The 27368-nt window shown below is 43.2% G+C and overlaps 1 protein-coding gene across 3 annotated transcripts in view; it reads left to right on the forward strand.

Moving 5' to 3' along the window:
• PDE7B (phosphodiesterase 7B) overlaps positions 1-27368 on the forward strand; it is a 201462-nt gene that overhangs the window by 94996 nt on the left and 79098 nt on the right. Inside the window, exon 1 of one of the 3 annotated variants that reach the window (XM_009911391.2) lies at positions 6153-6760. The exons of the other annotated variants lie outside the window; for them this stretch is intronic. Within the exon in view, the coding sequence (XP_009909693.1) occupies positions 6523-6760 (238 nt within the window). The 5' untranslated portion in view covers positions 6153-6522. Of the gene's footprint in view, positions 1-6152; positions 6761-27368 lie in introns of those variants that run through there. 3 annotated transcript variants of the gene reach the window in all.

Below are 27368 nucleotides of genomic sequence, written 5' to 3' on the forward strand. Positions count from 1 at the left end.
TTTCGTCTCTCAGACTGCTGCCATAATTTTAGCTACTTATGTCCCAACAGATGAATTACATATGCACATGCCCAACCAGCAGAAGTCTTTCTGAATTAATTGAAACCATCCAGTTGCTTAGTATAGTTCTCTGTGTAAGGGACATGCATCTCTCTCTCAAAAGAAAAAAAAAAGGTTAGTCTCTTTTTCTACTGTCTTTTTTCACTTGCTAACAAAAAAGAATCCTGCAGGATGTAGCAGTTATTCTTGCCATAGGGTTATTACACAAAAATGATGAGTAGCATTTCCCATATCTCATATAATAGGCTATTATTTTCTGTCCACCTGGCTTCTACCTACATTTTCAATCAGATGCAGTGTTATGGAATCAGAATCAGAATTGCTTTGGTTGGACAAGACCATTCTTAACCTCCTGCTCCGTTACTGCAGTACATTACTAAGACTCTGTTGCAAAATTGTTGCAATGATCACTGCTTAACAGCTTCTTTTGGGATGGCAATGTGTTTTTCTTAAATCTTTTGACTTCATCTTCTCTCAGGTACATCTCACTTGCATGTAAGAACTGAGGGAGGAAATAAACTAATAGAGTAGATCGGATACATTATGCAACATAGTTTAATACAGTGCTGGCAGTTCCCTTCTTCTTCAGCTTATTTTTTTTCTTTTTAGGGCTTATTAAGGTGAGATAAGTCTATTATCTATTATTTCCTTTAAAGCCACATAGAATTTCACTGTGTACTATGGGAGATCTTAAGCATTAGACTCAGTATGCTGAACTTTAAAGTTTTCAAAAGCAAGCAGTGGAAAAATTACACAACCTTGCTGTTTCCAATTAGTTATGGACTTCTGTTTATTCCTTTGCCACAAGCATTTTTTCTTAGTTAATAGTACAAATTGTTAATCACAAAAGTGTGCTATCTCACATGTGTCAAGTATGAAAAAGGAATTGGTTCCTTGCCCTACAGAACTCAAGCAATTCTCACTTTGTTTCCAGAACCATTTTCCAAGGAATCTGACTGAATGACAACAACAAAAAGATTACAGTGAACCCATACAACACTATTGTCCATCTCCAATGTCTCCCAGTAGGGAAGATTCTCAGGAAGTGATGTTACATGCAGCCCAGGCAATAACAAATAGTGCTCCCTACTATTTCCTCAGAGATTCATTTCATTACTCCTGACAGTGAGATGGTAGCAGATTAAAAAAAATCTCCTACTATATAGCTTGAGTATGCATCAACAAACAAAAAAAAAAGTTAAAAAATTGTTCAGAATGCACAGGGAAAATATTAAAGTAATGTCAAGGTTGGAAAAAAAGTTTTGAGATAGGGTCATTTAGTATGTCCAGTCTAGAGCAAAGACATATTACCTGTCCACAAATAAATATAGAATTATTCATATTTAATATATTGTTGGGGATGATAGAGATAACTCAGAGTGATTGTCCTTATTAGCAAGAATAAAAAATAATAGACATCTGAAATGAGACAAATGTGTGGCAAAGAATATTATACTAAGATTTGCAAAGCAATGAAAGAAACCTGCCAGGGGTCATTAGAAAAATTCTTGCAAGCTCTGCATAACTCTGCCAGTTTGTGTTTTTCTTGTCACAAGCTTCCTAGGCACTCTGTTCCCTGGTCCCTTCTAAAAGTTACTCATTTGTGTTTTCTTTTTCTCTGTTGATACTTTTAGGCTGCCCTGAAAACGTGCAGCATCAGTTGTTTGGTGTTCCACTTTATGTGTAGGGACTGTGCCCCAGCATTAGCATTCTTCTCTTTTATCATAAATTTACATCACACCCCTGAAGCCCTCTAAAAGCTTGATGCCAGGCATGGTGTCATCACTTCATTCTGACCCTAGGCAACAGCCTAGCCTATAGTCTCTGCATGACTGAGACTGCTAGGACAGAGGCAATGGTATACTTCTTGTATGTGATTAGTGATTTTGGACAATCCCACTAGTAAGTGCCATCTAAAGGTGTATGCCTGTATACTTCTAAAACTCAGCTTCTGATAGTTTTTGAAAATGGTCTCTACATTTGCAGTACTTAATGTTTCTAATCACTTATAAAATTAGGTAGTCTTTTTCCAGTTTCTTTGGGGGTTTGGGGGGTTGTTTTAATCAGGTACTGTATGGATAGGCAATATCAAAGTCTTTTCAGGTATTCAGGTGACTGCTTAGGAATGTACTCTTATTAAGCTGTGAGACAATGCAGTGGTGGGGATTAGCTGAAATACTAAAATTTCCAGTAGTAATGAATCTGCCACTCTAATAATGTATGAGCCTTTTTTTCCAAACACTGGCTATCAGATTGAAGTGAGAGGAACAGCAGAATCTAACTTCTCCTTCTGTTAACACAGAAAGGCAAAGATGCCTGTACTCTAAGAAAGCTGTTGGCAAAGTTGCAGGCTGGAGGTCCCTATATCATTTACAATACTGGCAAGTAGGAGGTAATTTCCGGGGAATGAAGTTTGTGGAAGGAAGTAAAAGGAAAAGACTGGGGGCTGGAGGGGGAAAATCAAGGATCTTTCTTCACTATTCTTTTTTACAGCTTTTGTGTGCCTGGACTGATTTGTTGTGGGAGAGCTGCTGGAGACAGTATATTTGGCACAGGACAGGGTAGCTCAAAGCCAAAATCATGGTGCTAGTGCCAGTTTAAACCATGGTTTGTTGTTCGGTTGGTTGGTTGGCTTGTTTTGTTTTGTTTTGTTTTTCCTTCACTTTCCCCTTCCCTCCTTTTTCTTTGAAGGAAGGAAAAGCAAAAAGGGGAAGAAAGAGACTTGCAATTAAAACCAGAGCAGTGGATTAACAACAGCCCGGCAGGCTTCAGTAGACTGAAAAGATACACAAGGCACTTCCTCTACCATCTGGCATGCAATTCTGCTGTTGCTGCTGCTCTTAGTACATAACTTTGGAGTGAATAAGCAAACAAGTAAAACTTTTTAAGAGACACCAATCATGAAACAACAGCTATTAATCTGTCAGTTTACTCGCTTCCCTCTTCTTCCACCACAGTACTGCTTTAAAACCTCAAGTCTCTTCCAGTTCTTGTGTCTACCTGTGAAAATATGCACTGCCTTGTCAGGTTCTCAGATGACATCGTTCAGCTTTTCATTGGTGTTGCTTTTCAGAATGAATGAGGGCCAGAGCTAATACGTTTATATTTCTTTTGTAATTGCTGGAGCTTGTTTGACTCAGAGTCACAGAGAAATGCAGTTAGTAGCAATAAAGCTATCCATCTCTGTTGAAAGGTTTCCTTCAAGTCTAGCTGGTAGTGAGAATGCAAAAGAGAAGTCTTAGGTGAGCTGAGCTTGCTGAAGGACTGTTTAAAATGCAGACACAAATGGCTGGGTACATTGCTGTGCAGGAGCATGTTATGTTTTAATTCTGATTCCTTTTCTTAAGAGAAGTTAAAAGCATTATGTTGAGGTCACATCTTCGAGTTGGGTAAATCATCACAGCACAACTTAAGTCAGAGAAACAGTCAACTTGCAAAATCTGAGCATTTTGTCTCTTAAAAGACTCTGTGAATGATGCTACAGATGCTTTTTTATGATGAAAACCTCATAATCAGATACGTATCTTGCAGGCTTTCCTGTGAGCTGCTCTTATCTGGCTTCATACTTTTAACAGAAAGAAAAAAAAAAAAAAAAGACATAAGGAAAGTCAATCAGTAACAGCAAAATCTTGGCTAAATTAAGGATAATCACTGAACTGTAGTACAGCTGTGACAAACAAGTTTAGTAAGAATAAGATGTATTACTTTACAGACATTCTCATCAATGTCAGGCAACATTTTTTTATACAATCTATTTGTTTCACTTGTAACTGCTGATCCTTAAACTGGTGAGAAAGCAGGGGGGGGAAACTAAAACCAAAACCAAACCCCCACCAAGCTAGATCAGTTGCTTTCATTTAACACTAATTTTTCCAGGGAGAGAAAAAACCCACCATCAACAAACTGTTAAGTTTGTTACATAGTTTCTTGAAACACTAAAACTGTAACAACAGATCACAGTTTCCATTTGGGTTTTGACCCGTCTCCTGCTTTGCATCGGTAGAGCTGTAAGTGAAAAGAAAAACAACAATCGTGTTTCAGCAAAAACAACAATTAGTGTTTCCATTCTGACTGTCTGATCCTGTCCACACGAGGCAGATTTATACCAAAGTGACCCAACTTCAGATAGCACAAAACGTCTCATAGTTTTAAGGGTATGAAAAGGAAGTTCAGATTTTGAAAACCTGAAAGCATTTAAATATCCAGATATCCATCTAAATATTGGGTTGGGCATCTGTGATTACATTCTCTTCTAAGTCTGGTGGGTTTTGCATCCAGTGAAGCTGGAAATACCACAAGGATAGCCTTTCTTTCACAGGGCTCTGGCACCTCTGCTCTTTGCCCAGCGGGGAGCAGGAAGTACAGAGGTAAACAAAGAGGAAAAAGAGTAACTGAAAAAAAAAAGTGACTGCATATCGTTGTAGCTTAAAACCAAAAGTAGCTGGGATGTAAGGTTTAATTTGCCCAGTAGGCAAGTAGTATTCTATGTCTTTTGGACTTCAGTTGCCTAGTTTATTCCTCCTTAACAGAAAAGGAAAAAAAAAAAGGGGGGGGTGGGGGGGGGGAAGAGGAAAAAAAGGAAGAAAAAAGAAAATAATGTAGAGAGAATGCACTAATATGAGAAAGCTAAAATATCACAAGAAGCCCATATGAACTCAAAACCAATAGTTTGCCTTTCCACAACATCATAACCATTAGATTGTACAAATGTGTTAATGGCTGTCACTGTACTGCATGTGATCATCTATTTGTTTTCTTTGCTCTTAACCCCTTTGCTCCAAGAGTCAGGATATCCTGATGCTAAGAACTTTGCAAAATAACAGCACGATGACAGCAGCAGAATACATTTTAAGCACTTCAATATTTCAAGGCAGAGTTACCTGACAGTGTAGTATGATAATAGTATGGCACTACAGCCTGCAGCCAAAATAGGGCTAGTTTTTTAAAAGCTTCAGTTATCACTTTGAGGTGGGAACATTAAGATCAGTGTGGCAGAGGATCCTAGAACAGGGGAAACGGCACACTGGCAGGAGGAGAAAAAAACTTAGGCACTCTCCTCCACGTGTAAATGTGTTTGCTAACTTTCAGTGCATTCTCTTGGCTCCAGCTTGTTCACCAGTTCATTTTCCTACCTGGAGAGAAGGCAGAACATGAATTGTAACCCGGAAAAGACAAATTTATTAACTCTGTATGTTAGGAAATACTATAATGTCTGCTAAAATCCCATTAAGTAAGTTTCCTGCAATTTTATGGAAAACTAAGTGCTGGTGCAGGAGCCTCCACCTCCCTGCTGTACTAACAGACAAAGGACAGACCAGGACCAACAACAGGCTAAAAGGGATCTTATGTATAAAGTCAAAGTTCTGTAAATCGCAAGACCTCTCCCGGTCAGGGGTCCTAGGGTGCTCCTGAGGTCGGTATCTGGCGGAAGCCCAGGGAAGGTGCTGGCTAAGGGCTGCAGAGCTCCGGCACGCCACCTCATTTATGCGTGAGACCGAGCACTCTCCGGGCGGCTTCGCCTTGTTTTTAAAGATTAGCAAGAAATAATTGTCATGTCGTTGTAGTCTTATGAGTGATCGCTGCCACCAGGCAGTGTCCTAACGTGAACCCGTTCAGGTGGAGCTTTGTAGCCAAAACGATGACGACGCGGGGCAGACCCTGTACCCACCCTAAACTTCTAATTTCAGCAACTCGTTGGTTTTCGACCCGTCAAGCGCCAGTACTTTCGCTGCCCTTCTGCATGCCCGTTTGGCGTCCGAAAGGGGCAGGCGGGGGGGGCAGTACACGCTGCAAACGGACTCATACCCCACTCCCGGCCTTCGCAGGCAGCGCCACGACGTGAATCACCGACTGTCCTCTCGGCCGAAGAGCAGCCGAGGTTACCACGGGGTTTGACTAAGAGGCCAAAACCCCCACACGGTTCCGTAGATAACCTGGTGAGAGCGAGGAGGAAGGCCAGGGGGGAAGGGGGTTGTCCCCACATGGCATCATGGCAGGGATAAAGTCAAACCACCTCCTCCCTGCCCTCTCCACAGTGCACACAGGGGCGTCACACGGGGGTGGCTCTGCCCAGCCAGTCCAGCTGCCCTCGACTGCCGCTGCCGGGCTGCTCCGGCCCCCGCACCACGACGCCGCCGGCAGCAGCGGCCCGAGCCCCCGCCCCCGCCCTCGGGGCTCGGCGCTGCGCCGCGCCGGCATGAGTTGCGTCTCCGCGCCTGCCCGCCAGCTGCTTCGCCCCGGCTGCCGGCGCTTGGCGGCGGGCTGAGGGCGCGCAGAGGGCGGGCGGATAGCGAGCGCGGCGGCCGGAGCCCGGTGCTCCTTCCTTCCGTGCCCGCAGCGCGGGATCGGGGCCGAGAGACGACGGGGGGCGCCCCCTGCGCGTGGCGGCGGTGGGTGGCTGGGCGCCCCCGCACCGCTCTGGATGCCCATCGCGGCTGCTCGGGCCGGGGGGCACGGACCAGGATGCCGGTGCTGGAGCGCTTCTTCCCAGCGGCAGAGCCGGGCAGGCGGAGGAGGACGGGGGAAGAGCCGATGCCCTTTCCCATGGGCAGTCTGCCTGGTTATCAGCAGGGGACCCTGGCCTGGGACTTGCCCGAGATGATCAAGATGGTAAAGCTCGTTTGGAAATCCAAGGGAGAGCTCCGCGGGGCGAAACACAGAGGGGTTTTGGAGAGCGAGGATGCCCTGAGTAGTTCGGCAGGTAGGTTTCCCCCGCCCTGCTGCTCGGGGGACCGGGGAGGGCAAACGTGGCTAGGGGTCGGAGGGTGGGGGGGGACCCGTGGCTGGAGCCAGCCTGTCCCGTCGTGGAGCACAGCCGCTGGGGGCCGGGGCTGGCGTCACCTAAGCGAGGCGGGATGGGAAGGCGCGGGGCCGGGGAGCGCTGCCCGACGAGCGTCCGGATTTGAAAAGGTGCTTTTGGCAGCCCTGGCGCTGTTCCCTCGCGGACATGGACACGGACACACACGCGGAGTTTGTACTGGGTCTGGCAGCCAGATCCATTTGCTGATGGCGCTCCCCTGTGCAATCTGTTGCGTGCGTTTTTCAGCGGGGTGATTCAAGCTCAGCTGAAAAATAGAGCACGTTACTCTGCAGATCTGAGGCTGAGCTCAGTCGGGGCAGCTGGGCTTGATGCCGGCGCGGGGGAGCCTCTGCCCGGCCAGCACGGAGCCCCGCGGTCAAGGTGATGGGGCCGCCAGGCAGCTCGGCCGCGTCGGGAGCGGGGGTGGCTGCGCCCGCCCAGCGCCGAGGGCTTCCTCGGTTGCTGTAGCTGCGGCTTTCTAAGCGCATGGCCTCGTCTCTTAATCCGCCAAACTTCACCCTGATCTTTGATCGTACTTGGCTCATTTCACATGGTGCTGCCGTGCTGCCCATCTGCTTAGCAGAGCAACGATCTGCTTGAGTGTTGTTAGCTACCAATATTGAAAACTTGAGACCCATTCTTGAAATAACACTTCTCTGTCCCATACTTTCTTTTTGAACATGGCGTAAGACCGGCTAAAGAGCACTTCATTACTGTATAAATCTTGCATGTCAGTTTTTTCCTAACTGACTAACAGTTGTGAAGTTTTGTGGCACCATATCAAATGTGGTTTTGAAGTCCAGGTTGGACTTCCCTGCATTTTCATTAGGTAGAAGTGAGTTGTCATGTAAGCATGGTATTTCTTACTTTTGATTAATTGATTACTTTTGATTAATTGATACATTGCTCACTATTAAAACCCTCTTGTCTTCTGTTGGAGGTAACCTCTTGTCTCCTTCAAAACCTCTTGACTTCTGTTGAAGTCATGCTCATGGCCCTACAGCTCTCTCAGTATCCCTTGATAATTTTTTATATTCTCTTGTCATTCCACTAGTGTGACTTCATAGACTTACTGAAACTGTGTGGCTCCTTCCTTAAGAACTCTGGCTTATCTCATTTCTGCAGCCTGGTCACTAAACTCTTTCAGTGCATTCAGTCTTAAAAGATTATGTTTGCATTGTCCTTTGCTGTATGCTTTATGGAGACCTATAATTTACAGCATTTTGTATTAGAATAATTTAATTCCTTGTGTAGAATAATCTCATTGCAGGTATTTCAAAGTGTGTGTAACTGTATGTATAAACTTGAATAGTAAGTATGTATCTGTGTATTGCTTTTGGATGCCTACAAAGTCAGCTGGTTGGTCGTTGTATGTCCATTATTTCTGATGTTTACAGGTAAACCAAGAAATGCATGTTTCAGTTCTGGTTTGAAAAAGGTAATACTACTTCTCAGACTCCTGCCACTCCACTCTTTGAGAATCACTTCAGTTTAAAAGAATAAGAATGTTGTGGATAAAGAAAGAGGAGGTCAAATTGCTCTTTAAGACTTGGAGCGAGTCAGCTGGGAATGGACCATAGCCAGCTAGGGGGATTGAGGTTTGTGTGGTGAGTGTTTGGAGACGGACCTTAATCAAATAGAACTTAAGACATGCTGCATTGGTTTCACCTCATGTATGAGTAATAGTGGTTTTTCAGTATGCTTGTGTTGTATCAGGTGAAATTAGTTTCATTAGGTAACAAATGAGATTCACCTTCAGATTCCTGGAGGCAACTAAAAATATGCTTGAATATACAGAGACAGATTAGTCCACTAGCAGGATATGAGTAACTTGCATTTGCTCAAGTGGCTATTACTCGTATCCTGTGAAGGGACAGTCCTTTTCATGGTGCCAGGTCCTATTTCATAAGCTTTGTTGACTTGCACCAGTACAAATCAGAACAGAAGATTACTCTAAATCTCAACACTTTAAAATACGAATCATCAGACAGTTTGAGTGAACCAAACCTGGGTTGCTGGTTTTTCCTCCTCAGCAGCAGTCATGCTAGTAGTTTTCCCTCTTGTGGTTTCATTTTAGTCACTTTAAGTATGTTAGAGCGTGTGGGAAAACCAGTAAATGCTGAAATCTTACACTTAGTTTAAGTGCAGAGTCAAAGAATGAAGAAATGGGAAGAGAAGATGATAGTTTGGAAGCATCTGAAGTACTCAGCTATGTGTTTGTATGGTGGTTGGTATGTGTTCTGCCTTCAAAAAAAAGAGACCTGAACAACTATATAACTTAAATCTTATAAAAAGGCAGTACTTAGTAGGAAATCAGATTTCCTTCAGGTGAAGCTAAAGCAAATAACTTCTGCTCAAGGTACTGCTAGCTAGGCAAATAAAGGTTGATTGCTTAGTAGTAGAGTTCACAGCATTTTCCACATCAAGGGCTTTTTAATTTAAATTTTTAAGTGTTCATGTGATAACTCATGTTCTGTTATCACATCCTCATGAAACTACTTTGCTTACAGTAGAAGAGGAGAAAATAGATACAGTTTCTCAAAGGAAACTGTCAGGATTTCTGCCTTGTTTGGTCATGTTAATAGAGATCTGGCTAAGTAAATTCACTTGTCCTAGTCTGAGTGATTGAACTCAGTTTTGGGCTGGCTTTCTAGAAAGGAACAACCCTCTTAGCCCTAGGTAGTGAGGAGGAGGGAGAGCTGTATTTGAATGTGCTGTCAGTTCTGTGAATGGTAATGTCTTGGGGACCCACATAGCCGTAATTCATACCACGTTCCTCTGTCTTGGGATAGGACTAGGGAACTTCTAGAGAGCAAAACTGTGTGTCCTAGGCTCTCAAATAAAAAAGCTGTAGCTGGGTCTTTCATCTTGTTCAGTGCTGAGAATAAGCTACTTGGTCTCCCTGCCAAAAATCCCTCTTTGCAATACATTGTGCAGCATATACTTGGGATGAACAAAGAACCCAGATCTAGTAGAGACTGCCTGTCTGGGGGATTGTAATGATGATTTATTTTCCCTTCCAAAGCAGTAAAATTCACATCTTGAGCCTTCTCTTATTACCACACTATATTTTAATGTTAATATCAATTAGGACAGCAGACCTTTCTCCTGCTCCTGTCCTGCTTAGCAACTTCTCCCCCCTGTTTCAATCTGTGACCAAATCAGTTCAAAACTGTGGTTTGGTGAACACTGGCTGTGCCAGAAGCCATTTCACATACTCAAACTGGTCACATGATAGTAAGAAAGTGCAGTGATGGAACATAATGTGGAAAGCATTGGATGGGAAATGGATATAATTCAGTGTCATTCTTTACAGTGTTTCAGTTTATTTGCAAGCCAACACTTTTTACTTCAACAAAATAACAGCATGTGTTGATATTATTACAATTGAATTATTCTAATAATTCTTAATGGAAACCATTGATCTCTGGGAGAGAACTGTGTTCTTTTTATGACCCTAACTTTCTTACCATGCTCAGTTCAGCAGCACCTTTGCAGAATGAGTACAGTTCTGCCTCCAAGTGTTTTCTTTGTGAGCATTAGCAGTCAGTTAATTTTGTGGTCATCCCAGATAACTCCAGTGAGACTTTGTGTACTGAGTCTTGCACGTGTGCAGGCATGCAAGATTTTCGGAGGAGGTGCAGTGCTACTTAGAATTATCAAGGCTGAGACACTGATCTCTGTTGTTGTTGGGGTTTTTTTTAAGTAACTCTGAATATTTTTTTCCATCTATCTCTTTCTGTCTGTAAATGATTTCTCAGAAATGTAGCTTCTGATTCATGCGTGCATCACACTCATTGTTAACTGATGAGTCCCTTTGCCATGAGGAGGAAAACAAGCAGTACCACACATCACTTCTATTACAGTTCACTGCTGGGAAAATTTCCACCAGTTATTGGTGCGTCTGTTCACTTCGCCCCTTCAATCAACTGTCTCTTTTCCAACTCAGTAATCTATTCAAACTTCTGCCACCATCCAAACAGACCTTCTTCTTTCAAACTTCAGAGTTGCATGCTGAGCAGTCTTGTGATATACCTCTTAGAGAAGTCAATCATCTTCGTATTTCTTTAGTGCTTGCTGGAAGGTCTTCCCTAAAGTTGTTTACAGGACCTCCCAAAGACTCAGTTCTTCCATGATATCCAAGGAAATATGCCTTCTATTTGTTTTTCTTTTGCAAAGAACAACTTTTGTCATGCTGTGCAGTAGCTTTGCTGCGCATGTTGAAAGAAACTTCATGCTTCCCCTTCCTGTCAGTGCTTAGAGAATCACAGAATGATTTGCGTCAGAAGGGACCTTTAAAGATCATGTAGTCCACCCCACCCCCCGCCACAGGCAGGGACATACTTCACTAGATCAGGTTGCTTAAAGCCCCATCCAACCTGACCTTGAATACTTCCAGTGATGGGGTACCCACAACTTCCCTGGGCAACCTGTTCCAGTGTGCATTTGCTGAATCATGTTTAGCTGTGACATCTGGAAATTCATGCATGCTTTTGTAGTCCCGCTGCAATAATTAATAATCATAAAATGCTTAAAATTTGAATCTGTGGATTACTGGGAACCAAATGGAGGTTGCTAAGGAAGCTCATCATTTTCTGTAGTTGATGTTGAGCATGTAGGTGCCACAGATGTAGGTCCCAGCAATGAACAGAACACAGGAGCTGTCAGATGACATTGTCTTTATCATCTGAACAATCTCTTGCATTATTCCTTAGAGTGGAAAAAACCTTCGTTTGTGTCCCACTGAGAGATGTGCAGCAGGGTGGGTATTTTTGGTTTGGGTTGGTTGGTTGTTTTTTTTGCATTGGGGGTGTTTGGGGGGGCGGTGGGGGTGGTGGTGTTAAGGTTTATGTTGAGACTTGTTAAATCCATTACATTCAGCAAGGACAAAGAATGTGAATTTGATAGAATCAATGCTACCCGCAGCAACCTTGATTGCTCTCTGACTGTTGTGTCCAGTCTCTGACAACACAAAGCGTGCTCTTCTCTGTTCTTGTGAAGAGATGGTTAAATCAGCAAATACGTGAATCAAGACCAGTGAAAATCAGACAGTATGAACTACCACTTCTATACTGAATGGAGACCAAATGATAAAGGGCTTAGAATTCAGAGCATATCAGTAGACTGTGCTGTTCAAACAGTTCACTGACTGAACATAGGTTAATAATACATGTGATGGAGTTCTTTTTTCCCCCAGAATATTTTGCTAATTAGAAAATTATCTTCAAAGATTAGCAAAACCAAACCAAACCAACAAACAAACAAAACAAACAAACAAACAAAAATCGTTCTGAGATATTAAATCATGTTCACCGTTCAAATTCTGGTTCCTTTTTAATACTTAATTCTTTATTTACAAGTATTTTTTAAATGTAGTGTAGTTTGAAACATTGAACTGGTGATAGAAGCCTTTGGGTTTGTCCTGGTTTTGCTGTGACAGAATCCCCGGCCAGCCATGGGCTGCAAACCATCAACAGTTCTGAATCAGTCAGGACAGCTGACTGGAGTTTGCTCATAGGTGTATCCCATACCATGAGCATCACAGTATAAAGGAGGAAGTCTGCTAAGGAGAGAGGAGCTTCCTGCTAGGGCTTCCTCCTTGGGCTTCCTCCTTATGCTTTTTCCTGTTCTTGGGGACTGCATTCCTGGATATTGTGACTGCTGCATTTTTGCTGGACTGAGTATAACTCTCTATGTCCTGTATTGGCATTGGTATCAATTTGGTTATTTCATTAAATTAATGTTTGTTTCAACCTATTTCCCAATTCCTTTTCTCTGCTGGGTGGTGGAGTAACAGCTCTATTTTAGTCCCAGATATGGGCTAAAGGTAGAGAAGTTTTGAGCGTGTCAGAATGAACTGATGTGTTTGTCAACCCGTTAATCATTCAAGTCTCTATCTTTCTCTTCTACTTGACTCTTACATATTTTTTTCTGTTGATAGGTTTTTGAGATATTTGGAGTCATAGAATTGTAGAATTATAGAATTGCTTAGGTTGGAAAAACCTTTAAGATCACCAAATCCAACTGTTAGCATAGCCCTGTCATGTCCACCCAGGAAAATAAAGCTAGGCTGAAGTAAACAGTAGAAAGAAATCTGAAAGTCTCAACAATTTCTGAGTGGTCTTTCAGTTCAGCCTTGCTGGCACATTTGTTGTTTGTGTTATTGTGAATGTTGGAAAACAAATTCTGTTTGCAGAAATACTTGGATAGGCTCTTTGAGCAGCTGTTCAAGTATGCACAGCCACAACAGAAAGAAAAAGATTGCAATATGGAGTTAAGGCTTCAGGATAAAAGTTAGCAGATAAAATGTAATTGCCCAAGCTGGGTGTTGGCCAGCATGTAGAAAAGGTAATGCTGCTGGTGTGCTAGAAAAGTGACAGAGGTTGTATTGATACATTTAACTTGGAGACAAATCACTAGCCTGCTGAAAGCTCTAAACACAAGTAGAGTGAATTCCAGAGAGCTGTAAAATTGTGAGATCTGTTGCTTTCAGTGAAGCTCTTAACATCAGGAGGCAAAGATATGGCTTTGTATATAAAAGTAGTGTTTCTAAAGGAAAAACCTCTGATGTGCTATAATGCAAACAGGCTTTTTGATGTTTGGAGGTTTGAGAGGTTTTTTTGTGCTTCTTTGCTTCATTAGGGTTAGAGCTGATGGCTTTAGTTTTGCTAAGTTGACTCTTATGTTCTTTATACTCTACGAAGAATTAAACTGATAAACAGCTACCAACAGAAGGCAGCAGTGATATTAGCCATGCCTGCCTAGTGGTGCTAATTTTCTGTACTGCTTAAATGTTGTGAGAGAAACATGAGAAATGCACTGTGAGAGGCTTAATACTGCACTTAACTTCCAGTGTTTCTGAAGTAGAAGTAGTGTACTGTATGCAATGTGTTTGCTATTTCAGTGCTCCTTGGTAACAAACGTGCAGCTTGTGGTCTATCATACTTCTTAAAACTGTTTGCTTGGAGACATGCATCCCAGACAGCTTTCTGAAGTCTGGTTTTACGAAGTGTGAGTTTGGCTTTCCAGGCAACACAAGGAAAAGGGTGTTTGTATCACCATTTTCTCCACTATGATCTGTTCTGAACCCCTTCCCAGAGCTCTGTATGTTAAACCATGTTACTTATGTTTGCTTGCATGCTACTTAACTGCTTTCACAGTTCCAAGGGATATCTTTACAAACGGCCAAACTCCCCAGTGTCAGCTTCTTTAGGTTGGCTGAAAAAAACTCTGTTGACCTCAGGCTGTTTCTTCACAGTAGTTAGGTACCCATTTCTGGTCACGATGCTGTAAAACATGCTAGTCCCCCTGTCTTCCCTTGGTCAGGACTAAAAAGTGCTAATACTTAAATGAAACCCTGTCGAGACTGTCAGCTTGAAACACACTTTGGCAATTGTTAAAAACTTCTTGTAAGTCATCCTAACCTTGTTCAAAAAGAGCATTTTAGCCTACTTAATTATGGGGGAAATTGCAGTAACTTAAGTACCTGACTGGTTCTTGATGTAACTTGCAAAGCAAGACAAATGTCTCTGCTCTTCATTTTTTACTTTGTTCATGACATAAAATTTCTCCTGCAAATGTTATGGTTACAGGCATCTAAACTCTGTATAAGAGAACGAATAAAACCTTCTTATTAACTTCTGGGATAAAGTACTCTCTTGATTATTCTGTGGATAGCCATCTCTCACTTTTCCCTCTTCCCTCCTGAAATCACTGTAAGATCATAAAAGCTCCTTGTCTTAATCTGTCACCTGCTAGGAAGTGGTATCATCCTGTGAAAGTTCCCGCTGCTGCAAAGCTGAACATAGTTTGGTCTAAGTGGTGTAGGAAGAGGAAGGTCAAAAGCAATAAGGGTATAGCAGGCTCATCAAGAGTATTACTTATAATAGTAGCAAGAAAGGGGCAAAATCCTTTCATTGCTCTTTAAACAGAGCATCTTGGAATTTGAGTATCCTCCACAGTTACTTCAGAAAATGAGAGGTTTTGACAACCCACGTGAGTGCTGTGCAAGTTGATTCTGGGGAGCTGAGGACTTCATTCAAATGGTTCTGAAGCCAGGGAGAGTCATTACATGGACATACATGGGCTTTGTTCTAAACTAGGATGTTTGGTGTTACTTCTGGTGAAATGCTGTGAAAGGTGTACTGTTGCACAGCAGACCGTTTGAAGAGATTGCTGTAAACTTCCCTGGCTCTAATTGCTACTGAAAGGGGAGCATGTAAAGCTCCATTTCCCTTGCGAGTGTATGAAATCTTTCCCTTTGTAGCCAGCTTTGGCTTGTGAAGATGTCATGCCCTTCAGATTTTATCTCAGTGTTCCTCTGCTATCCCTGACCTAAGGGCAAAATATTAACTGTAAGGCCTACTTAAAAGATGGTCCATGCAGGTGCAGTTAGAAATGAAGCAGTGTCCTGGATGGTTTTCAGAACTCTCTGTGCTATGGCAGGCATTGCTTCATTCCCTGTTGCTTAAAAACCACCTTGAGATTGAATGTTTTGTTTTGAGCTGTTGGAATTGCAGATAAGCCAGACTAACTCTTAAGTACTGCATAGTACTGTTTGAACTCTGCTCTTTAAAGTTAAATTGTAAAGTAGATTCATCCAAGCAGAAGGAATTAGCTTTAAGCTTGGTGGAGCTTTGTTCCAAAATAGTGAAAAAACCCCTAGTGTGTTGCACAGGTGCATATTCAATTAAAAACCTTCCAAAACAATTGAAGAAAGCAGGCACAGAACATCTAAACCATCAAAATTTTGACAGGTGCAGAAAACACCTTAAGTACGCAGCCCTCTAGCCAGCTTTTAATAGCTTTTGGCTAAGTTCTTCCTTGTCTAAGTGCTTCTCCAAACAAGCTTTCTGTTAGTTAAGGTTAGCAGCCATTAGTCCTTGGGGGGTTATCTGTGCATGTGTCTTTATTATCAGACCTGGTTCAGTGAAGCACCCAGGTGGTCACCCAAATAGCTGTGTTTTCCAAACTTTGCTTATCCAAATGGTCCACGAGTGCAAAACTGAAGCTGGAACTCTCATAATTGTAGGCTTTCATGGAAGATTTCGTATTTCCTGCTTCCAGACAGTATGGATGTACTGCAGGAACAGCTGCCTTCACAGTAATTCAGCAGTTGCATTTCTGATTCCAAATGGAGCTGAGAGAATAAAAGGGTGAGAGAGACTGGGCTCCTGTGAAATGCTGAAGAGTAATGTGATCCAGCTTGGGCTTTGCATGCAGGTTTGTCTCATTAAGAGAAGGGAGGGAGGAAAAGAATTCTGTACTCACTGCCTGCAGATTGTTTCAATGCTTCAGAGGATGTTCAAGCACACTAGCAGCAAGAAACAGAAAAACATGTGTGAGACATTCTGAACCTTTTACATGCTGCAGTTTATCACACTTGGTTTCTCTTCTTCCTGGAAGCACTAGTGAGCATACATTTCATGCCTTCATTTGGGAACTAAAGCTAACTGAATACATTAATACTGGTGGTAGCTCAGGGCCTTTCTTGCACTGAAGTTCATTGTGTGTAAAAGGTGTATTGCTTTCCATGACCACTGGAAAAGAGATGAAGCAGAGAATTTACTGCACAGCTGAGAACTACAGCCCTAAAATGGTAGAGGAGTGAGGCTTTTACGTGAGGCAGTGTTGGCATTTGTTTCCAAGTGAGCTCAGTCTGAACATCCTGCTTAGAGTAAGTAATCTGAAAGCTCTGAAGAAATGAGATCAGCCAGCACCTTGCCTAGCAAAGGGTAGGAGATGGAAGGAGAGAAGAGGGATTATCTTTAGTGCTTTTCAGTGCACTACTATGTCTCACTTCAGTTTATTTCAGAGTTCCCTCCTTGTCAGTCATGAATAAGTCAGTGATTACTCTGTATACCAGTGATGGCACATTTTTTTCCCCACCCTTGTTCTGTTATGTAGTCCTGCTCTCTTACTGGAAACCATAATTGCAGCTGTGGATCAAGGGCATGGTGACACAGATAATCTGGATTTGAAGCAGTTGTGCACTGACTTGGAGACTTTTTTAAGGAGTATTTTGTGAGTTATGAATGCATCTCAGCCAAAGTAATGGAAAATAATAAGAGTAGTAACTCTAGTTATGGTGGCATGGGGGGGGCTTGTGTTGAAGACATGCTGCAGGCATGAAGATAGATGAGCTGTTATTGGACTATGCTAGCTCAGTTTCATGAGTAATTGGAAGGTTTCATTATGATCTCTTCTGTTTCTTCCTCAATGCTACTCAACTTGGACATGGTAGAAATGAAAGACTAGAATTGAATAGAATTAACCAGGTTGGAAAAGACCTTTGAGATCATCAAATCCAACCCATCACCCAACACAATCTAATCAACTAAACCATGGCACCAAGTGCCTCATCCAGTGATGGTGACTCCACCACCTCCCTGGGCAGCCCATTCCAATGGCCAATCACTCTTTCTGTGAAGAACTTCTTCCTAACATCCTCCCCTGGCACAGCTTAAGACTGTATCCTCTTGTTCTGTCACAGGTTGCCTGGGAGAAGAGACCAACTCCCACCTGGCTACAACTTCCCTTCAGGTAGTTGTAGACAGCAATAAGGTTTCCCCTGAGCTATCTCTTCTCCAGGCTAAGCAACCGCAGCTCCCTCAGCCTCTCCTTGTAGGGCTTGTGCTCCAAACTGGCTTGTGCAGACAGTGTGCTGCATGCAAGCTGAAGTACAGCAAATTGTCAGCATTGAATTAGAGATTACTTGTACCAACTGAAAACACACAAATCCATGGGCCCTGATGAGGTGCATTCACGTGTGCTGAGAGCTGGATGATAATGCTGCTGAGCCTCTCTCCGTTTTTGAAAAGTCATGGAGATCAGGAGAAATGCCTGGTGACTGGAAGAAAACCAGTGTCACTCCAGTCTTCAAAAAAGGCAAGAAAGAAGACCCAGGCAATTACAGGCCAGTCAGCCTTACCACCATACCTGGAAAGATGACAGAACATCTCATTCTGAAGGTCATCTCTAACCACATGGAAGAAAAGAGGGTTACCAGGAGTAACCCATGTGCATTTACCAAGGGGAGATCTTGCTTGACTAATGTGATAGCCTTCTACGAAACCATGACCAAATGGGTAGACAAAGGAAGACCTGTGGATGTCATATACCTTGACTTCAGTAGAGCTTTTGACACTGTCTCACATAACATCCTCATAGAAAAACTCAGGAGGTGTGGCATAGACAGCTGCTCAGTGAGGTGGATTGAAAACTGGCTCTACAGCAGAGTTCAGAGGGTTGTCGTCAGTAGCACAGAGTCAACTTGGAGCCCTGTGGCCAGTGGTGTTCCCCAGGGATCAGTACTGAGTCCACTTTGTTCAATATACATACATAGAATATACATACGTAGAATAAACCAAGTTGGAAGAGACCTTCAAGATCATCCCATCCAACCCATCAACCAATCCAACCCACCTAAACAACTAGCCCATGGCACCAAGCACCCCATCAAGTCTTCTCCTGAAAACTTCCAATGATGGCAACTCCACCACCTCCCCGGGCAGCCCATTCCAATGGGCAATCACTCTTTCTGTATAGAACTTTTTCCTAACATCCAACCTAACCCCCCCCCCCCGGTGCAGCCTGAGACTGTGTCCTCTTGTTCTGGTACTGGCTGCCTGGGAGAAGAGACCAACATCCACCTGTCCACAACCTCCCTTTATCTATGACCTGGATGAGGGGACTGAGAGTACCCTCAGCAAGTTGGCTGATGATACAAAACTCGGGTGGTTGGCTGGCACCCTGTCGGGCTGTGCAGCCATCCAACGTGACCTGGGCAGGCTGGAGAGCTGGGTGCAGGCAAACCTCATGAAGTTTAGTAAGGACAAGTGCAGGGTCCTGCATCTGGGGAGGAATAACAGCAGGCACCAGTACAGGTTATGGGATGTCCTGCTGGTGGCCAGCAAGTTCTTCATGGGACAGCAATGTGCCCTTGTGGCCAAGAGAGCCAATAGTGTCCTGGGATGCATCAAGAAGGAGGTTCATCTACCCCTCTACTCTGCCCTGATGAGACCACACCTGGAATACTGTGTCCAGTTTGGGGCTCCCCAGTTCAAGAGAGATAGGGATCTGCTAGAGAGAGTCATAAAGATGATTAGGGGACTTGAACATCTCCCCTATGGAGAGAGACTGAGGGACCTGAGGCTGTTTAGTCTTGAGAAGAGAAGACTGAGAGGGGATCTCATCAATGTCTATAAATATCTGAGAGGTGGGTGTCAAGTGGAGGGGGCCAATCTCTTTTCAGTGGTGCACAGTAATGAGACAAGGAACAATGGGCTCAGACTTGAACACAGAAGGTTTCACCTCAATATGAGGGGAAACTTCTTTACAGTGAGGGTGACAGAGCACTGGAACAGGAGCAGGCTGCCCAGAGAGGTTGTGGAGTCTCTTCTGTAGACTTTCAGAGTGTGCTTGGATGTATCCTTGTGCTATCTACCCCAGGTGATCCTGCTTTTGGCATGAGGGCTGGACTCAATGATCTCTGGAGGTCCCTTCCAACCTCTAACAAGTCTGTGATTCTGTGCAACTGGGTTTGGGGAGGTAAAAAAAACAGAATCTGGGGGAAGGGATTTTCCAAACGAGAATGGGATGCATTCACTGGGCGATCCATGTAGTTTGTCTGCTTGGTGTACTCAGGAGAAAGATATGGTCTTTGACGGGATAGCACCTGGATGCTCCTATCTTCACTAATAATTGGGTCTGAAGTTCTGGTTCATTGAGATACAAGTCTGACTTGAAGTGTCTAAGAAGCTACCTGATTAATGTCAAATAGATGCTTAAGCCACCTACAGAATTCAGTGTTCTGGTCTTCTGAGTTGAAAAATGGGATCTGTAAAACGTGATCATCTACTGAAGACACGTAGCTATTAAATCATAATTACATTGAAGAGATGGAATGCAAAATACAGTTAGAACCTCTAACTAGGCAGACTCTACAAGCTCATTTAATTTCCCAGTGGAATAGCAGCAGAATAGATCTTCCCTTCCCCCATTGCCAGCAATGCACGTCATTAAATATGTACTTAGTAGCTGGCAAAACAGATTGGAAGTTAAACTAACTTTGCTAATAATGGGCTGGAATACTCATAATGAAAATGCAAAGTACCTTATTTAAATGTTGGCCCCTTGACAGAATCTGCAACACAAGCCTCACAAGATTGTCACTAATCTTTTTGTAGGTGCCCTGTAGCCAAAAATGTGCTGATGTCTGGCTTTGCACAGACTGGAGACCTGGGAGATTATATGTTTTGAATAGGATCAAATGACTAGAAGGGAAAAGCACTCTATACTTAGCTGTCTTGTCCTACAGACAGACAAATGTTTTGCATGTGACCTTGTTAACAGCATGAGTTAAGAGCAACACTACAAAGTGGAGGCAGAGTTACTGACGCGTAGATCATCACTGAGAATCTGTGTTTTTCTGGTCATCTGCTTGACTTTCCCCCCCACACCCTCCCCATTCTCCCACTTAGTGACTTCACTCTTCATGCTGACTTTAGATCAGATAGAGAGCTGAGGGTGAGAAAATACAAGAAAGCCAGAAGATTTCAGTCTCCTGGTCTGGTTCCCTTCCACATCAGAAAGGCAAATCATTTTGATACAGAATTTATTTTTCACCATCACTAGCATGTGGTCCTTTTCTCTTAGTCATTTGTTCTCCTTTCCTACTGTAAAGTCTGTCCTGGCATATTCCTCAGACACCATGCCTTTGAATATCTTTCTAAATTATCACAGAATTCTAGAATCTTAGAATGGACTGGTTTGGAAGGGGCAACCTGTTCCAGTGTTCCACCACCCTCATAGTAAAGACCTTCTTCCTAATGGCCAATCTAAATCTACCCTTCTCTAGTGTAAAACTATTGCCCCTTGTCCTTGTGCTACACACCTTTATAAGCAGTCCCACCCCAGCTTTCTTGTAGGCTCCCTTCAGGTACTGGAGGGCTGCTATAAGGTCTCCTCAGAGCCTTCTCTTCTTCAGGCTGAACAACTCCAAGTTTCTCAGCCTGTCTGTAGGGGAGGTGCTCCAGCCCTCTGGTAATTTCCATAGCCCTCCTCTGGACCCTTTTCATCAGGTTCATGTGCTTCTGTTGGAGGCCCGAGAGCTAGACACAGTACTTCAAATGAGATCTCACTAGAGCAGAGCAGCAGAATCACCTCTCTATGTGCTGGCCACGCTTCTTTTGATGCAGCCCGGGATGTGCTTGGCCTTCTGAGCTGCCTGTATTGCTGGCTTATGTCCAGTTTTTTGTCCACCAGTAACTGTAACCCCTTCTCTGCTGTATCACATCATCTGCCAGGCTATACTGATAATGAAGATTGTCCTGATCCAAGTGCAGGACCTTGCACTTGGTCTTGTTGAACCTCGTGACTATCACCTGGGCCCACTTCTCCAGCTTGTCCAGGTCTCATCCCTTTGTCGTATCAACTGTACCACTCAGCCTGGTGTCACCTGCAAACTTGTTGAAGGTGCACTTGATCCCACTGTCTGTATCATCAATGAAGATACTTAACAGTACCAGTCCCAGCATGGACACTGAGGGACACCACTTGTCACTCATCTCATCTGCATATAGAGCTGTTGACCACTACCGTCTGGATGAGACCATTCAGACAATTCCTTATCCACCAAGCAGTCCACACATTAAATCCATATCTTTCCAACTTAGAAGGATGTTCTTGGAGACTATGTCAAAGACCTTGCCAAAGTCCAGATAGATTGCTCTTCCCTTGTCCAGTGATGTAGTCACTCTATTGTAGAAAGCCACTACATTGGTTGGGCAGGACTTGCCCTTAGTAAAGCCATGCTGGCTGCCTGCAATCACCTCCTTGTCAGAGCTTCTAGGAGGATCTGTTCCATTATACTCCCAGGCACAGATGTTGGTAGTTCCCAGGGTCCTCCTTTATACCCTTTGTAAAAACTGATGGAGTGTTTTCCTTCTTCCAGGGACTTCACCTGGCTGACAGGACTTTTCAAACATCATGGAGAGTGGCTTGGCAACTACATGAGCCTGTTGCCTCAGGACTCTGGGATGCATCTCCTCAGGTCCTGTAGAGTTTTGTATGTTCAGGTTCCTCAGGTGTTCATGAACTATGAACAGGCTGACTACCTCACTACAGATTAATTCTGTTCTGTTGCAGTGCACACCCGTGTCTTCAACTCAGCTGATTTCCACAATTGCAGTCTTATTTGCCTCTTCTCTATTTTAGATAGACTTTTGCATTTTCCTCTCCTGCAGCTTCCACATCTCAGTACAGCAGATTCTCACCAATGCTGCTTTCAACAGAAGCTTGATATTAATGTCCCCTATAACTACAGTTAATGTGCCCTACAAATACAGCTTTCACTGTCTCTGTGTGAGTGGCTTACAAAATGCCTCACAAATACCGAGTTCCTAGCTCAAGTTAGTAGAATTCTTAGTTTTCCCCAGATAATCACCCCAAACCATTTTTCATTTGAGGTAGATGAAGCTAGTATAATGACTATCACCATGCAAAGGTACATGTTTTACCAAACAGCAACTGTTTGATGTGTGTCAGCCAGGCATATGTATTACCTTTGTCTAGAAGGAGAAAGTAGGTACTGAAACTTCAATTTTCTGTGTAAACCTCATTGTATTCTGGACTTGGAACACTGCAAATGACAAAACCATAAGGCTTGTAGAAGTCAGCATCTTTCCTTGGTGAACTGGTAAGGTGCTGCCAGTAGAAGCTTGGTTGGCTTTAATACTGTTGCTCTAAAGTTTGGTTCCTGTTCCCAAATCCAGCTTCTCTTCAGAAGGAGCTCAGCCCCTTGTGAGCAAGCGCAAGTGGGAAATAAACGAGCCAAACTTTCTGTCCCATGTTGCTCTTACGGTTGGAAGCTGATAAAATAACACAGGACTGTCTGTGCCACACACAGAGACAGAAGTGTAAGGAGCAGAGATCAAATAATACGGAGCAGCATGATAGTAAAAAGAAAAGCATGTAAAAATATGAATGCCAGACAGATGGTTTGAGGGGAAGTGCAGCTAATCTATGGGAAATCAGAACAGTTGGATCACGGGTTTAAATTTTTTTAAAGGGGGGAAATGGCAATTTCTTCGGACCAGATAAGGAGAGAGCAAAATAAGCCCCAGTGAAGTGAGGAAATACAGTTTTCTTAGACATTACTCATGTAGTGCTATCAGACATCACAAATCTTAGTAGCCCATCTGACTTGAATGCTGGAAAAAGCCCCAAACTTCTTTGAAATCAAGGGTGTGTGTCATCTCCACTGCACGCTGCCATTCTTGAGGGTGAAAGAATAAAATGCTTGCTTAGAGGCTTGATATCCATCAATACATGTCTGTGGACAAACCTCATAGAAACAGGGGCAGAGGTTGGTGGAAGGTGCCCAGTGAATAAGAGGCCGCAATGCACATAAGATTTGGCTATCTGTCCCTTCTGGGAAGAGGAGTACTTGTTCTTTGGAGGGAGGGGAAGATGAAAGAATTAAAACTGTTTTCTCTCTCACTTGTATAAAATGTAAAATCTGCAAACACAGAAGTTACAATGGAACCAGGGAAGAGCTGGGCAAATAGTCAATTTTGCTGTCTCTGTTTACAGGATGTTTCCACAAATTAAGACATGAAAATAATAATAAAAGGAGCTGTCTGCCAGCAGTGTATCTTTCTGCTTGCTTTGAGTGGAAAGCCACGCCTGAAAGCATGACCAACTGAGAGTCGATGAAGTCGAGCTGGTGGTGATTGTCCTTAATCGCCAGTGACAGGCTCTGAAAATGCAACCTATAGTTACTACCAGAGATGGCTTTCAAAGATCAGTGTCCACTGCTTGAAAAGATATCTAGGAGAGGTGAAAGGAAGAAGGGTGTGCTCTGTGATGGGTTTTTATATGAGTCTGTTATAAGACGCAGAGAGGGGGAGTGAACTGTTTTTCTTCTTTTTTTAGCTACCATAGAATCATGAAGGCTGGAAAAGATGTCTAAGATCATCAAGTCCAACCTTTTACCCAACACCTGCATGACCACTAGACCATGTCCCAAAGTCCCACATCTACTTGTTTCTTTAACATCTCCAGGGATAGTGACTCCACTACCTCTCTCAGCAGCCTGTTCCAATGCCCCACCACTCTTGCAGTAAAGAAACTCTTACTAATATCCAACCTAAACTTCCCCTGGTGCAGCTTGAGGCCATTACATCTTGTCCTGTCATTAGTTACTTAGGAGAAGAGGCCAATATCGGCCTCACTACAACCTCCTTTCAGGTAGCTGTAGAGAGCAATAAGGCCTCCTGTCAGCCTCCTCTTCTTCAGGCTAAACGATCCCAGCTTCCTCATAAGACATGCTCTTCAAACTCCTCAGCAGATTTGTTGCCCTTCTCTGTACCCACTCCAGCACCTCAGTGTCTTTCTTGTGGTGCCCAAAACTGGACACCAGTACTTGAGGTGCAGTCTCGCCAGTGCTGAGTACAGGGGCATAATCACTTCCTTCTGAAGGCATGAATGGGTTTACAGGAAAGGTGCTAGAGTTTGTTGAGGGTTTTTGAGGGGGTGGAGGATGCAGAATAAATACTCTGTGTGTAACTTAATGCCTTCTAGGGGAAGTCAACTAACAGAGCTCTTAGATTCCAGTGTGCAACAGATCAGAAATGAACTTGGAGTGTCAGCCATCAAAATACACAGAGAAGCATGAATTATGCATGAGGCACTTGGAAGTTGCTCAGGGTTAATGGTGTTGACATGTCACAGGTGATCTGTGCATCAGTAGTGGTGGTCTGGTGCTGCCTTTTTGCTGTGTAGTGGGGGTTGTGTTTCCTGGGCTGCAGGAGGATGTGAAGATTGAAAGAAAGCAGACCTGTGTCTCTGGCTTGAGTTGATCAGCACATGGAGAGTATAGTTGTACAGAAGTAAGCAGGGCCACAAAATCAGGAATCAAAAGGAATGGTCTTCTTTCCATGCAATTGGAAACCTCTTTGTGCAGCAAAGTTAATCACCTTCAGGCAGGAGACATTTCAAGCTGCTGTGGCACCTTTCCAGGAGCTAATAAGAACTTGAAACAGAGCCCAAGCCCTAAATTCACTTTATTTAGGCTCAGAGAGGCAGCTTTTCTTACTGCTGTAATTCAACAAGAAAAAGCTTATAATCTTTTATTTTTGTTTCTAGCTTTGAAACTAGATAGAGATCCTTTGTGTTAGTTAACAGGTAAGATGAGGACCAAACCCTCTTCTCATTCTGGATTTACTTTGACATCACTCCTGATCTCCAGCAGAGATTATTGTGCCTACTAGCAGGGAGCAAACGGAGTTTGTCTCATAGTAGCATCCTACACATTTCACCTCTAAAACTAGTCTGCAGCATGTGGTTACAGATGGATCATAACTTTGAAAACTGTGCCAGTAGGTTCAAGCTACTGTCCCACAAATTCATCAGTCACTTGAAATAGCTTATTTTGCATTGAGAGAGGCTGGTGGTGTTTGCCAGCTCCTCTGAAATAACAGAGCTAGAAGATACCTTCAGCAGCATGGCAGTTGCTTCATAAACCAATATACGTGTTGAGTACCATCACTTGATCTTCTTTATACTCAAAGGATGGTGACTGCCTGGAAGACTTCATTTTGTTGAAAGCAGCTGGCCTGTTAGCAAGACCAGCTACCAGTATGGTTGTGTGATGGAAGAGATTGGGCCCCATATTTTGTAACTAATTGAACCTTTCCTAATTTCCCAGCGTGAACAAGAAGGGAACGTTGTTTTTTTCACTATCTGACCCCATTTTGGCAGCTTGAGGCCCAGTAAATCATAAAGTAAAGCCAGTGTTGTAAGACTCATTCAGCTGAAGCTGTGTGTCTCTTTCAAAACCATTTACCTTACTGATTTATAGCTTTCATTTTAGATACCTGTTTTCATTTTGCAAATTTTAAACCAAGGAAGAGTAAGAGTGGCTGCTGGCCAAAAAAGCTGAATTCTCAGGTAAACCAACACCAAAATCATGTGCTGTTGAAAGAATTAAATGGTACTTCTTCTCACAAATTAGTAAGTACACCTAATTCAACCAGTCAGTGTTTATTTACACTGTCTTGACTGCTGGTCTGTAATTTATGATGTTTCTAGAGATACACATTATTCTATGCATTTGGGAAAGAAAATGAACAAAGTTAAGACACTTTCCCCCTTTGTATTTATCCTGATGATAATTAAAAGGCTTTCAAGTAAGACTTAGGTAAAGCTTTCTTCCTTCTGTCCCTCTCTCCAGTGAGGCCTGTTCTGCCCCACTTCATGGTAGCAAATGAAAGGAAGAGAGAAAGTGTGCCTTCCAGTTTCGTGAGGAGCTGAGGCAGGATTAGAAACTGGAGAAATAAGACCAGGAACTTTTATGTGTTGGTAAGAAAAGCTAAGAGTTTTTGAGACAGTGTGTGTAGAATGTGAGCCAAAAAAAAAGTGTAAACTTTTTAAAAGATCTAGCTTCTGTTCTTAGGCATGGTAGAAATAAAGAACTAATTGAGCAATAAAATATGCTTAATGGAGTTGGCTAGGGTGTGATTGCTTGTAAAGGATTGGTAGGAACAGGATGAGGGTTTTTTTCCATATGTAGGGAAGAGAAATTAAGAAATATAAAATACATGGCATAGTACAGTCATGAGCATTTGAGATGCACATATGTATAACATATTTAGCTTCCCTCTGACTTCTGTGTTCATAAAACGTTCCTTCAGTTGTTAGGAAGGGAGGAATAAAGCCTCAGCACTTTGAACTGGCAGTAACTTCACTATCACTTGTGTATGTCAGTGCTGCTTTGAGTATTTTAGAATAGAATACATAGAATAGAATAAACCAGGTTGGAAGAGACCTTCAAGATCATCCCATCCAACCCATCAACCAATCCAACACCACCTAAACAACTAACCCATGGCACCAAGCACCCCATCAAGTCTTCTCCTGAAAATCTCCAATGATGGCGACTCCACCACCTCCCCAGGCAGCCCATTCCAATGGGCAATCACTCTCTCTGTAGAGAACTTTTTCCTAACATCTAGCCTGAACCTCCCCTGGTGCAGCCTGAGACTGTGTCCTCTTGTTCTGGTACTGGCTGCCTGGGAGAAGAATCTGTGTGGTCTTGTTTGAAGTGCATGTAAGCTGTGTCAGGTAGGGTGTTCTGCTCAGTCATCGTCCTGATGACTGTCTCAAAATATAACAGTACCACCCATCCTTTACTGTTCATACTATTGTGTGAAGGGGTTGAATCTTATTGTACTATTCTACCTGGGTACACGTGCCCAGTTGCACTATACAGGTGAAAAAAACAACCACCACCCAGTTACTAGATTCCAGAAAATTGAAAAGGAAATGTAATTGAATAAAACATGGACTTGGAGGGTGGACCACTCACTGATTAAGGAATTGGCTGGATGGCCACACTCAGAGAGTTGTGGTCAATGGCTCAATGTCCAAATGGAGACTAGCAACAAGTGGTGTCCCTCAGGGGTCCATACTGGGACCAGTGCTGTTTAATACCTTTGTCAGTGATATG

Source organism: Dryobates pubescens, chromosome 6, assembly GCF_014839835.1.
Source record: "Dryobates pubescens isolate bDryPub1 chromosome 6, bDryPub1.pri, whole genome shotgun sequence".
Taxonomy (NCBI): domain Eukaryota; kingdom Metazoa; phylum Chordata; class Aves; order Piciformes; family Picidae; genus Dryobates; species Dryobates pubescens.